The 14,776-nt window shown below is 36.4% G+C and overlaps 1 protein-coding gene across 2 annotated transcripts in view; it reads left to right on the top strand.

Annotated features, from left to right (window-relative positions):
- Positions 1-14,776, top strand: part of FAM91A1 (family with sequence similarity 91 member A1) — a 48,302-nt gene that overhangs the window by 11,661 nt on the left and 21,865 nt on the right. For both annotated transcript variants that reach the window (XM_017530742.2, XM_017530744.2), the window contains exons 9-15: positions 5,570-5,676; positions 6,169-6,207; positions 6,731-6,843; positions 7,551-7,666; positions 8,340-8,452; positions 8,735-8,821; positions 10,726-10,858. In XM_017530742.2, the coding sequence (XP_017386231.1) occupies positions 5,570-5,676; positions 6,169-6,207; positions 6,731-6,843; positions 7,551-7,666; positions 8,340-8,452; positions 8,735-8,821; positions 10,726-10,858 (708 nt within the window). The remainder of the gene's footprint in view (positions 1-5,569; positions 5,677-6,168; positions 6,208-6,730; positions 6,844-7,550; positions 7,667-8,339; positions 8,453-8,734; positions 8,822-10,725; positions 10,859-14,776) is intronic.

Raw genomic sequence — 14,776 nt, forward strand, 5'->3', positions numbered from 1 at the left:
CATACTGGTGCATTATTTTTTCATGTTTCTGTGGTCTTTTGTCTATTTCCTTTTCCCTTCCTCTTTTACCCTCTTCTCCGAGTAAACCAATATGCAGAGCCTTGTTTTGTGCTGCACTTTATGGATGTATCAATTTATTAAGCCATTTTGTATTGCTGGTTATTTAGATTATTTCCAGTTTTTTGCCACTCTGATGCTGATATGTTCAGTATTCTTGAACACAGAGTGGTGGGTTTTTTTCAACAGGTTAGATTTCTAACCAATTTATAGAAGCACTTACCTATTTCAGGTTATATGTTACAAGTATGTCTTGTGGCATATCTTTTAGCTATTGTTCTTGTGTTTTATCATACTTGGATATTTAATATTTGTGTAATCAAATACACAGTGTCAAAAAATTTCAGAGAATGACCTTAGTATTAACAAATTAGTGGTAATAGGACTTATTGCAGAAGTACTTCCTTGTATCAGTGTTGAATCTTGACAAGCTGTCATGCTGTAGTGTGTCCAGACCTTTGGGTTGGCATATGTTTGTGATTCTTTAATGGCACATTTTAAACCTCGTACATATGTTAATTCTTTTTTTTTTTTGAGACAGAGTCTAGCTCTGTCGCCCAGACTGGAGTGCAGTGGTATGATTTGGCTCACTGCAACCTCTGCCTCCTGGATTCAAGCGATTCTCCTGCCTGAGTCTCCTGAGTAGCTGAGATTGTAGCCGCCTGCCACCGCACCTAGCTAATTTATTCTGCTGACGAAACCCATAGAGATGAAGTTTCACCATATTGGCTAGGCCGGTCTTGAACTCCTGACGTCAAGTGACCTGCTGCCTCAGCCTCCCAAAGTGCTGGGATTACAGGTGTGGGCCACCGTGCCCAGCTGCATCCTATTTTAAGCTTGGAAAGGCACCTTAAAAAGTATAGGAAGTAGTAATTTGTGTTTGTATAGTTGATGCTATAACAAATACTAGTTTTAAAATGAGAAAGATTTTGAAAAGGAAATTATTTCTGAAGACATGTGGTAGTGGTTTCCTATCACAGTTGGAAAATATGAAAGCATTACTCTAGTTGCTACTCTCATCAGATAAACTGAGTTGACTCATTTGAGATCCACCTATTAATAGGAAGATTAGTTGGCCAGGCATGGTGGCTCACGTCCGTAATCCCAGCGCTTTGGGAGGTGGAGGCGGTCGCATCATGAGGTCAGGAGTTTGAGACCAGCCTGGCTAACATGATAAAATCCTGTCTCTACTAAAAATACAAAAATTAGCTGGGCATGGTAGCAGGCACCTGTAATCCCAACTACTTGGGAGTCTGAGGCAGGAGAATCGATTGAACCCCAGAGGCGGAGGTTGCAGTGAGCCGTGACCACACCATTGCACCCCAGCCTGGGCGACAAATTGAGATTCCGTCTCAAAACAAAAAAAAAAGATTAGTCTTGACTAGTTAATTTCAGTCCAGTTTGACTGACAGTTTGAACATTGACTCACATTAGAGTAACTTTTTAATATTAGTTATGGCTAAACTAAATTCATTTGAAAAAAGCAGACAGAGAAGGGCCAGATGGATGGCTGCTCCATTACATTGATGTGTTCTACCATACTTAGTAACTGCTGGTTTTTGGTGGTATAAACAAACAGACCCATGGAATGATAATTGCTGAACTTACCCTTGTCACCATGGTACCTCTTCGGCTGTTCCCCAAATTAGCATAAACACATAAAAACAGTTTGACAATGTGGAAGCCATCAAATTTGGTACAAATGATACCTGAAGGTGATTTCAAAAGAGGCATTTCAGATACGTTTCGACAACAAAAGAAACAAGCACTATGGTTGGTGATACAAATATAAATGGGGGATAGAAATACTTTTAAGGAAGTAATCATGCAAGGCTCTGTTATTAAATAAAATATATTTATTTCATTATTCATCACATTTTCTGACTGTATTTTGTGTATCTATCTTTTATAGCTTCCTGAATTCTGTTATGCTTGAATACCGGTAGAATATAGAAATAGTCTAAAAATTCTTTTAGACTATTGTTATATATATTTAATTTAATATTATTTAATATAATAGAACTTTTGTTATATATATTTAAATATGTAGTTTGTTAGGAACTTACTTTCGTATTTGATGTGGAGTAAGAGTTCAGCTTATTTTTCTTCTCTTTGAATAATCAATAACATTTGGACAATGCTAGCGCTATTTTTCAAAAACTCGTTCCTGCTGAATGGAGGCATAACTTCTGTTGTACACTAAATTCTACTCTATATTGGATCTAATTTTGATACACTGTTTTCTTCTGCTAATACAGTGGTTTTGTGTGTGTGTGTGTGTGTGTGTGTGTGTGTGTGTGTGTTTTTAATTCCTCTGAGACGCAGTCCTGCTTTGTCGCCCAAGCTGGAGTGCAGTGGTGTGATCTCGGCTCACTGCAACCTCCACCTCCCAGGTTCAAGAGATTCTCTGGCCTCTTTTTAGCATCCCAAGTAGCTGGGACTACAGGTGCCTGCCACTGTGCCTAGCTAATTTTTGTGTCTTTAGTAGAGATGGTGTTTCACCATGTTGGCCAGGCTAGTTTTGAACTCCTGACCTGAAGTGCTCTGCCCGCCTCAGCCTCCCAAAGTGCTGGGATTGCAGGCATGAGCCACTATGCCCAGCCTACAATATTATTTTGATTATAGTAACATAGAGAAACTTTTAATATTAGTTATTGCTAAACTTTCTTTGTAAGTCTTTTTTTAGTAACTTTCTTGGCTATTCCAAGACATTTATATATATGTGTATGTGTGTATATATATACATATAATGTTACATATTATATATAATATGTAGCATATTACATATTATATATATTATATATAATAGTTGTGTGCATTTATGGGGTACGATGTGATGTTTTGATCTATGTCTACAAAGTGACATGATTAAATTAAGCTAATTGACATGTTCATTACCTCCCTTACCTATCATTTTTTTTTAATGGTGAGACAACTGAAATTTACTTTCTTAGTTATTTTGAAATACTTAATACATTAATATTGACTATACTCACTGTAGTGTGCAATAAATCTCAAAACTGATTTTGTCTGTCTGAACCTTTATATCCTTTACTTAACAGCTGCCCATTCCTCTGTCTGAAACTGTACCCTTTGATCAGCAACTCCCCATTCCCTCCTTCTCTATCCCTGCAGCCTCTGGTAGTCATCTTCCTACTGTCTGCTTCTGTGAGTTCAACTTTAATAGGTTCCACATATAAGTGAGACCATGCGGTATTTGCCTTTCTGTGCCTGGCTTATTTCACTTAGCATAATTTCCACCGGTATTATTCATGTTGTTGCAAATGACAGGATTTCTCTGTATTTTTGTGGCTGAATAGTATTCCATTGTGTATATATACCACATTTTAATCCATTCATCTGTTGATGGACACTTAGCTTGTTTCGATGTCTTGGCTATTGTGACTTATGCTGCAGTGACCATGGAAATGCAGATACTCCTTTGACACACCGATTTCAGTTCCTTTGGATGTATACCCAGAAGTGGGATTACTGGGTCATATGATAGTTCTATTTTTAGTTTTTTTTAGGAAACTTACCACTTTTCATAATTAAAAAAATTTTATTAACATTTTTCAGTAGGCAATAATTAGGATACAAATTCTAAATTTACAAAGGGGTATAAAAAAGTCTGCCTTCCACTTCTGTGCCTAGCCACCCAATTTCTCTTTCAGAAGCCACTGTTAAGTTTCTTCTGTTTCTTTCTAGAAGCACCATATATGTATATATTCTTTGTGTGTGGTTGTATTTTTACACAGATGGTGTACTCTAGACTTTTTAAAAAAACTTTAATATGCATTAGAGACTATACCAAATTTCTTCATATGGAGTCACCTTATTCTTTTTGCTTAGATGTAAATTAAGGCCTAGGAAAATTTCTAATGTCATAGTGCCTTGGTTTCTTTATTTCTCAAAATAGAGGGTAACTGACCAAGCACAGTGGCTCGCACCTTCTAATCCCAGTACTTTGGGAAGCCAGGGCAGTAGGATTGCTTGAGTCCAGGAGTTCGAGACTAGCCTGGACATTGTAAAGGGACCCCTTCACTACAAAAATAAAAATAAAAATAAAAATAAAAATAATTAGTCATGTGTGTTGGCATGTGTCTGAGGTCAAAGCTGCAGTAAGCCATGATCACCCTACTGCACTCCAGCCTGGGTGACAGGGTGAGACCCTGTCTCCTAAATAAATAAATAAATTTAAAAACAGGGCTAATTATACTACCGTATAGCTCATGAAGGTTAGGAGGATTAAATGAAAGCATATATATATACGTATATGTGTATATATATATATATATATATATATATATATAGTATTTGGTAAAAGTCTAGCACTTAGTAAGCATTCAATAAATGTTTGCTATTATTTACATAGTTAATCGTATAGGGAAATAATGTTGTCAAAGATGGGGTTTCTAAAACATTTCTAAAAAGAAAGCATTGATCATTAAAAGTACCTAGATGACTAGAAATGTAGGTAGCACTAAATTAGAAAATGACATGAGCCAGACCTTAAAGTGAATAACCTATCTTCAAATGTATGTACGTTGTAGTTTTTCAGTATCTTAATTTTGACCATTTGAATTTTGTCTTATTTTCCACTGTTAGGAATAATTTAAGTTTTTAGGTACAATTAGATGATATTAGGGCCAGGGGACATAAGGATACCTAAATGCTATATGGCCTAGGCATTCCTCTTCCTTGGGATATTTTCAAGGTAAATTATGCACAAGAGAGATTGTCAAAAGAAAGCATAGAGCTTCTTTATTATTGGCTGGGCACAGCACTTAAGATTAAAGCATTTGGACCAAAGAGATAAAAATGAGTATGAATGGACATTCAGGTGGAGAGAGATAGTTGGTCTGCCTTCCGTGCTAAAGAAGGTCTTGACCCTATTGCCACTGTGGCCCACTGGGGAGGATACCAGAATAGAAAGCCTCAAAGAACAAGTTAGCCCGGTGACTCCTGGTAATTGTGGTGGTCATGCAAATGAATTTCGCTTTTTAGGATGGAGTAGGGATGATGGGGAGATAGCCAATATTTTGCATCCACCGGGTTTTCATATAGCATAGCAACTCTTTCTTGTGTTTTTTTGCTTTTCAGCTTTGGCCCACTCACCCCTGCTGCCTATGAGGCATCAAAAACATGCATATCAGAAACCCTTTGCAGGCTCCCCCATTCTGAAGCAGCCCCTGTTCCCTCACCCTTCTACCAAGTCCATGTCATCCAGCATTTCTGAGTTAACCTGTCTCAGTAACTCTGAGAGTTCCATGGTGAATTGAATGAACTCTTTATGGATTTTGTATCTACCTTCAAAGCCGTCTCTGTGTAGATATTGTTGTATGAGGCCTTAACTTTGAGAGTTTCAGAAAGCTTGCTGTGGAGTGGGTAAAATAAATCAAAAACTGTATTCAGTCCCTAAGCTGGAGGTTTCTTTTTTTAATTAGATATGTAAATTATACTTTCTTGTTTTATAAAATTGTGTCACCAAGAAAAGTCTCTTCTGTTTTAGTTCCTCCTCTTGAAGGTTTTGTAATGAACCGAGTGCAAGGTGATTATTTTGAAACTCTACTTTATAAGATATTTGTTTCAATAGATGAGCACACAAATGTTGCAGAGGTAAGTTTGACATCGTCTCATGAAAATATAATCTCAAGATTATAAGTTTGAGTAAAATAAGCAAAATTATTTAATATGGTAATATGCTTTTAAACTCTTCATGTGGGGAGATCATATCATTATACTTAAATGTCACTATTCTAAAGTTAATTTTGATAAATGTATATTAAAATTTAAGTTAATAATTTATAATTTACTTTTTATATGACTTTTTATACTAAAGTATTGTAGACTATATTGATCTATCCAGGAATTTTAAATGAGACAAAATTAAAGAATAAGGAATCTTAAATTGTTATGGTCACTACCTGGATTTGTACTATAAGGATCTTAGAGATAGGGAAAGAAGAAAGATCTGAATTCAAAATTTATTCAGTGTTCTAATTATTCATAATTTACAATTTTGCTAATTATGATTACATTGGTCTATTACAACTGTGTAATGTGCTATTAATTCTAAGAATGTAAAAATACTTTAATTTTATCTTCTAGCTTGCAAATGTCCTTGAGATTGACTTATCCCTGGTTAAGGTATGTTATTTTTATACTTTTACTTGTGATGTGATTACTGAATGGATTTTACTAGTAGGTTTTTATCTTGATGAACTACTGAGAAATGAAGGCATTGAGATTCTTCTTAGCTGTCTGAAGGAGAATGCACAGTAAAGGGGCACTTGCAAAGCCAGGAAAGAGCAGGATAAGGGGCCCTGAATTGGGATTTGAACGCATGGACTGAAAAGAGAGCACTCATGCTTCTGTGTGTTGCAAGAAGCAGCCTATACAGTATCGTGTAGTGAGGCCCATTAAAGCAGCAACTCCTGCTTCATTGGGGGTAGATGTAGGGAGGGCAAGGCCAGAGAGTTGGAAACTTTCCCTCCTATACATTTATGAAGACCTTAAAGGAGGAGCAGATCTGCTGAAAATAGTTTCTAGTTATGGGATGAAAATGTTTGAGAATTAATCTATTAATCTATTATACTATTTTTTTCTCTACAAATATTCTGATGTCTAGTTCATTTAAAATGCTAATTAGTTTCCTGTGTATTCCTTTCAGAATGCTGTTTCAATGTATTGCCGATTGGGCTTTGCCCATAAAAAGGGACAAGTAATAAATTTGGATCAACTTCATTCATCATGGAAGAATGTTCCATCCGTAAACAGATTAAAGTAACTTATTTATTCAGTATGAGATATTAGAGTTAACTTTTGAAAAGACATTTAATTTTATATACAGGAATTTATTGATTGATTGAGACAAAGTTTCACTCTGTCACCCACGCTGGAGTGCAGCAGTGTGATCTTGGCTCATTGCAACTTCCACCTCCCAGTTTCAAGCGATTTTCACGCCTCAGCCTCCTGAGTAGCTGGTACAATAGGAGTGCGCCACCATGCCCAGCTGATTTTTTGCATTTCTGGTAGAGATGGGGTTTCACCATGTTGTCCAGGCTGGTCTCAAACTCCTGGCCTCAACTGATCCGCCTGCCTTGGCCTTCCAGAGTGTTGGGATTACTGATGTAAGCCACTGCACCTGGCCCAGAAATTTTATTTATTCAACTTGTCAGTTGAGGTGAGCCCTGTGTATTAGTGATTTTTAATCTTGTGTGTGTAACGGATCTTTTTTGGAATTTGATGAAAACTAAGAAGTCTTTTCCCAGAAAAAAAGCAAATAAAATATTTTACATAAAATCTTGAAGGGATAGTTAAGAACCCTTGTTGTATGTAGGCAGAGCATTTTGGGGCTATGTCTTTTTGGGCTTGAATATAAGACTAGATTTAGATGGATTGTTCATAATTTAAGTCTTGACTTCAGTAGATATTTTAATGTAAGGTCATTTATATGATTTTTAAAAAGCAAATGCATTCTTCATTAATAGGAGTACCTTAGATCCGCAGAAGATGCTCTTGTCATGGGATGGAGGGGAAAGTAGGAGTCCTGTACAAGAAGCTTCATCAGCAACTGATACTGATACAAATAGTCAAGAAGATCCAGGTTAGCAGTAACTCAGTTTAATGTAGAGTCTGTCAGTAGGTATGGCACATGTCCATACTCTTCAGTTATCTTCTTCAGTTATACTCTTTCAGTTATCTTCTAGTTTTGTTTGATTTTACTTATTCAATATGCAGTCTTTGAGTGTTTCACTGTGTTTTGGGTATTGTGCTAAGTCCTAGGTGTATACAAGTGATAAGAATATGGTATCTCCCTTCTAAGAATTAAGTCTAAGGAGAGAGAAGGAAGTGTGACCAAAAAATTTACAGCAACATGGGCGCCAATTAAGATGCTTGTAGGGTGCAAAGAGGAAGAGACCCTTAATTGCCTAGAGAGGTTTGGGAAGCTTTCACAGAGAAGATGTTACTGAGCTACGAATGAAGAAGAGCCTGCCATCTGGTCAGGGAAGGAAAGCCATTTCAGTCCGAGAGAATAGTGAGACTAAGCCCAAAAGGAAACACAGCATAGTGGACAAAGGCCTAGGGTTTCATGCTTTTTAATATTCTTTGTGCTTCAAAATAGATATGGCTGATACCTCTTATGACTATAATAGTTCCTTTTTAAATTATGTACTTTCTGGTTATCAAATAAAGCTGAAATGAAATACTTTCTCACTCCAAATGGTAAGCAAAGAGTAATTTACCTTCACTTGATTTTAAATTACGGTGTTTTTCAGCTGACACAGCCAGCGTGAGCAGCCTGAGTCTGTCTACAGGACACACAAAGCGCATTGCGTTCCTGTTTGACTCCACTCTTACTGCCTTCTTAATGATGGGAAATCTTTCACCAGTAAGTCCATTTCTTTAAATATGTAGGCATTTAACGTAAATATTAGATATAAAATGATGCTTTTATGCCTTTTTTAAAGTACTGCATTTATTCCTGAAGCACAACTGACTTAGAGGAGCATAATAACTTTCAGGGAGGGTCCTTTTGTAATTGGAAGAATGAGCCCCTCACCCCCCACATCCTTAAGTTTAAATATATTTGAAGTATAATATAAATATTAGATATTATGCTTAGCCTAAAAAGGGAGAAGTAGAACTTTAATATTTTGTTTCTTTTTTTCAGAACTTGAAAAGTCATGCAGTCACAATGTTTGAAGTAGGCAAACTCTCAGATGAGTCTCTGGACAGCTTTCTAATAGAACTAGAAAAGGTAAATTAGATTGCATGTTAGGGGGTATTAGGGCATTTGGAACCTTTACTTGCCTGACAAAATGTCAGTTATGCAGTATTGATTTGATGGGCTTTTGGTGTATTCTTGCTCATTCCTGCCTCATTCCCCAACTTAATACTCTGACAGTTATTTAGACTTAAACATATTGAGTGGGTGAATTGATTTTGTGATTTTTAAAGTGGTATGTCTACCTCATCTAACTCTTAACATAATTTGATGTAATGAAGAAATGGGGTATAGAAATTTTAGTCTGTAATTTTTTAAGTTGAATTTTTTCTAAAATAGCCTTTCAATTTTTTTCTGGTATGACTCTCTAAGATCACCTCTTAAGCAGTTTGATTTGACGTTTTTGTTCCATTTACCTTGAATCTGGAACAATGTCCCTGGGTATCATATTTATGTCCGCTCTCACTATCCCTTTTAGCATCTTGAAGACTTCAGCCATATTTGCTCTTAACCACCTTTTTCCCCGTGAGTATAGCCTTAGTTTTCCTTAGCTCTAAATAAATCTGATTGCCCTTTATTGGTATTTTTCATTCTTTGGATATTTTATTCTGTCCTCTTTGTATTCAAATAGTGTGTGTACCTAATCTGTTCCTTGACTAATAATTTTGGTGCCTTTTGTGCTTTAGTGATGAACTCTGTATGTTAAATATGATGTATAGAGAATTTATGATGATTCTATAATTCCTTTATATCTTAAAAAAAAGACTGTAACATTTTTCACTGCTCCTCCTCTGTAGGATTTTTACTTTTAGTGCAGAAACATGTATGAGATAATCCTTTGCTATTAATTGGTCTCTTTTACCTTTATACTGCCATTTATTTCTTCATGCATTTTTATATGTTAACCCCATTTCTTATTGTATATTATCTTTTACTAATAAATTTTTTTACTGTGTTACTGCACATTTCAACTTCTGGTTTCCTGATTTTTATCTTTTTTTCACCTCAACTAGTCTTTTATCAAATGTAGCAAATTGCAAGATCACATCTTCACTTTTACTGACTCATAAATCTATGTTCTTTTTCATCACAAAGTCATTCTTTGGAAAGCCTTTCAGTCTGAGGCTTAGTTTTTAAAATGAATTCTTAGCTATTTTTTTTTCTTTTTTTATTATACTTCATTCGTGCAAAAGCTATTTTTTAAGTAGTTTGATCTTGATTAAGATTGATTTTTTAAAAATTTGTGCAAATCTAATTTAGTTATTTTCCCCTGGTGGACCTATCATTCCGTTTTCTGTGTTGTTTCTGGGATATATGTGTCTCTACATATTAAACAGGTGACTTACTCAGAAGAGCGTGCATTAAACTATAAGGCCAGTGAAGGCAGGGGTTTTGTTCATTACTCTATCCTTATCTCCTAGGGAGGTCATAATCCATAGGGGGCTCTTAGTAAGTCTTTGTTGAGTGAATTTAAGCTGTGTGTTCAGCAATGGTGAACAGCTATGTTGAATCACAGACTCCAATGCCCTTTGTAACTGGTAATACAGAATTTTGAGCAAAATGATGGGAATTATAGGTAAAACTGGTGATCTTGGATTGGAGTACTTTTATAGATGGAGCAGAATATGGATTTTACAGTTGTCGAAGCACTTGATTTGAATCGTGTATGGAGCACGTAACATATAATGCTACATCTTAACATTATTCAGTTACTAAAATTGTTAGTCGTAGTTGAAACAACTTCTGTCATCTTCATAGATGTAGTAAAATTGGGAACTCAACAAAGACTGAGGTTAATAACTTGTTTCAGTATTGCCTGGGCAAATTTTTGATTTACTACTTTGGAATAATGCCTTAATATCTCTATCATATGATTATTAGGGTAAATGGCATGAAAGTGGTATTTTTGTTGCAAAATCTATTTTCTCTTGGTTTAGGTTCAGAGCACTGGTGAAGGAGAAGCACAGAGATACTTTGATCATGCACTTACTCTGAGAAACACAATACTGTTTCTGCGTCATAACAAAGATCTAGTTGCTCAAACTGCACAGCCAGACCAACCAAATTATGGTATGATGAATATATTTAATTTTGAAGACATGATCGTATGAAACTTCTTTCTATGAAATTCAACAGATCATGCTCACTTATATAATCACTTATATATTTTGTGTAGATAGCATATTGAATTTATAACTAGAGGCCTGTTTTGTGAGTTTTTTGCGTGTTAACTGTGTTAACCTTATTTTACTTTTTCTCTTCTCGTGTGCCATTAACATTTGTAGTATTTAAATCTGTTCACTACCTACAAAAGTATTAGAGTGTTTATTTAAGTAGCTGGATGGAATTTAGAACAGCATCAGCTCTGAGGGGTGAACAAGGGCAAAAATTTAATGCAGGAAGCGTAAAATTTCAAGAATGAAAGATTCAATCATAATGAAAAGAATAAAGAGGAGCCTTCTGTTCAAATGCTACTACAATATTTACCAAAAGATTTTACTTTGAAAAAGGGAATAGATAATTCTTTTTAAAGAGTAAAAGAAATGGTGGCAATTTTAAGGTATCGATGAACTTTATGGAGCTGTTGCCTTGCTAAGCACCCTCAGTTTTGTGATAGTTGGGGGTTCCCAAACTTCAGTTGCATTGATGGTGTCAGAATTTCTGCCCAGGTGGGCATTTGGATTCAGTAGGTTTTGAGGTATGACAGGCACCCAGGAATGTGTGTTTTTTAAAAGATTAATCCAATGCTTAGCTAGGCTTGGGCACCACTGCATGAACGCTTGGCTCAAGTTCTTGGACATTCGCAAGAGCTGTGTCTTGGGGCTTCGTGGGTCCTCAGTACCACTATAACATTTAATTTTGATTAGTTTCATTTACCTAAAAACCATTTTTTTTGGCCAAGAACATCAGTTTCTTAATCATCTCTATTTTCATTTATTCTCTCACTGGCACCTGGCTTTCTTTCAGCTCAGCTTTAAAAAGTGAGGGAGGAATCAGTCGTTACTTCACAAGCTGTCACATAGATGAGAACAAAGATGCTGAGTAGTTTACTTGAGGGAGGCTAGACTTGACAATCAAGTGATTCACTTGTGCAGCCTTAGTATGCCTTATCTGCAGAATTACAAATTGTTACATTCTGGGGCTGTTTTGAGATCATTCATAAGTAGTTAAAACTGAGAATATTAGATCACCAAATGCCAAGAGTCGGAAGCACTTATTGGTAAGTATTTGTTGATGGATAACCAATTTTGGTTAATAAATACTAAATCATGTGATGAAGCAGTGCTGAGTGCACAGTCTTGAAGATGTCTTTGGATATAAAACTCCTGGAATTTTTGGGACTTTTTAATGATTTATGGAGATTAGATGATTTGAAATATTCTGTTAAAGCTCTTGAAATATATTGTCCTTTCCTACCTATCACAGAATTTGAGAATTTTAGAGAGTACTAGTGACCAGCGAAGTGTAACTCCTCTTATAGATAAAGAAATTGGAGTTTATATTGGGTAAATCTCCCTGTTTTTAGTCTTCAAAGCCCATGTCATTAGTAAATGGAAGAACCAGGAATGGAAGACTTGAATCCGTCTCTGTTGAATTTTTTTCCATTGCCCTGTCCCTTATATTATCTTCTTTTGACCACTAAGCTTTGTATTGATTTACACATAAACATTTGTTGCTTAGTAGTATGGGCTAAACTAAACCTATTCTCTATGAAAATAGTTCTGTGCAATTCTAACCTTTATGGTGGGTTTAATGTTACACTGTTCCTGACACCAGTTGGAGATTTAACTGCTTAGACTAATTGTGGGCTCCAAAGTTAAATTTGATAAACTCCTCCCCTTACGACCAAACCTGCAATATTTATGACATTTAATTTTTGCTACCAGCATTTCTTAGCTGAGCTCTTCATCTGAACCACAGAACATAGCAAATGATTGCCATGACTATTTCTCATTTTTTCTAACGATGGCACATCATTAGTGCATTCTCAATGCATGAAAAAAGTCATTCATTCCATGTAGAGGATACCTTAGGGCATTAAGGCTTCATGCCTGCCTGGTTGAGAATGTTGCTTTCTGCAGGTACTGGGCTTGGTGACCGAATCTTACTCTTTTTTACAAAAGAAATTCTCTGCCGGAGATCATGGCTCATGGCTATAATCCCAGCATTTTGGGAGGTCGAGGCGGGCAGATCACTTGAGAACAGAAGATCGAGACCAGCCTGGCCAACATGGTGAAACCCTATCTTTACTAAAGACACAAAAATTAAGCCAGGTGTGGTGGCAGGCACCTATAATCCCAGCTACTCGGGAGGCTGAGGCAGGAGAATTGCTTGAACCTGGGAGGCTGAGGTTGCAGTGAGCTGAGATGGCACCACTGCACTCCAGCCTGGGTGACAGAGTGAGATTCTGTCTGAGAAAAAAAGAAATCCTTTAGTATTGGTGTTTTAAGCAACTTGTTTGAATAAAAATAGTTTTCTTTTTATGTCACTAATAATTTATACTTTCAGTATATCATGTAGCATTTACTATCTTCTGTAAAGCAGAAGTGTTGCAATATTATCATACAAGCAAATTCTGTTATACATGGAACTAGTTTCTAGTCCTGAGAGTCCTTAATCCCTTGGTTTTAAATAGCACGGGACACGGCTTATAAATAAAAGCCATGTGTGGTCTATTTTTTTCTTATTTTATAAACATGATTTTTTTCCTGTTAGGTATCTTTGTCTTTAAAAATACATTGTTTAACTGTGATTAGTACAAGTCAGACATAAAAACCACTGTTTATAATTTGGCAGCCTGCTACTGTGGAAATGTTTAGAAATTAAACCTCATTTATAGGAAAGTAATCGCAGTTGTAAAGGTATTAGAAAATGTGTTCTAACCACCATGAACTCTTTAGACTTCCTACTTTCCCTGTTTTAGTATACATTAGATATTCTCTATACTTGACATTGATAATGTTGAATTTTGCCTGAAGATTAAGACATCCCTTCACCCTTTTGTGTTTTGAGAAGGGGCTTACTGCAAGGACCCACTTTTTCCCCATATTACTTAGATAAGATTCACAGCTGAATTCCCTGCTCCTTTCTGTTTACCTATGACAAGGTCAGAAACAGATCCTCCAAATTTCCTTTCTTTGCATCATAAGCAGTAGGCTGAACCGCCTGTTCTGAATTGTCAGTCGGAACAAAATGCTTGTTAGCCAAAGCTTGTTTAAGCTTCTCTCTCCTTTTTCCAGCCCTATGAACTTTGACTCACCCTCAACCTGAGCCAGGATGTAGGCCTTCCTTTAAGACCCCTCCCAGAAAATATGCAGACCTTATGGTCAAACATTCTGTGATCTGCTGTCCTGTACCTCACCCTGTCATCTCACTTCCTCACACCCCATGCTTTCCATCTACCCTTCATTGGTGATGTTAATTTTGGTCACCCAGTTAATGCATTGTCTGATTTTTCCACTGTATAGTCAACTATTTTTTTCCCCTCACAGCCGATAAGCAGTCTGTGGGGAGATACTTTGAGACCATGCAGATATCCCACTCCTCATCAGTGTTTCCTCCCAGATTTAGAATCCATTGGTGGTTCTTCCCTGAACCATTCTGTACTTTGACGGTTGGAAATTGGTAATTTTTTTCCCCCGCTTTAGCACTTCCGCCATATTTAACAGCTGAGACCAGGCATTTTCTCATATTCTCTGTATGAATGTATGAATTCTTATTTTTTTCAGTGGTCTGTGAGTAGTCATTATTATGTCTCAATTCTTTTTGTGTCCCAGTTGTCTCAGATTTTGCCATGGGGATTTCCTTTAAGCTTGCTCCTGTCTCCTTTCTCCTTTCTCCTTATGACATGCCTCCAGTTTTTTCCCCTAGGCAATTCTTTACTTTCTGGCCAACCAATAAGATCTTATTGTGTATTTATTCTGCCTCAGTCCTGGAATCAGCCATTTGTCCTAGGAGCCTAGTTGTTGTTGTTTTTTTTTTTTTTTT

Source organism: Cebus imitator, unplaced genomic scaffold (assembly GCF_001604975.1).
Source record: "Cebus imitator isolate Cc_AM_T3 unplaced genomic scaffold, Cebus_imitator-1.0 Scaffold68, whole genome shotgun sequence".
Taxonomy (NCBI): Eukaryota; Metazoa; Chordata; class Mammalia; order Primates; family Cebidae; genus Cebus; species Cebus imitator.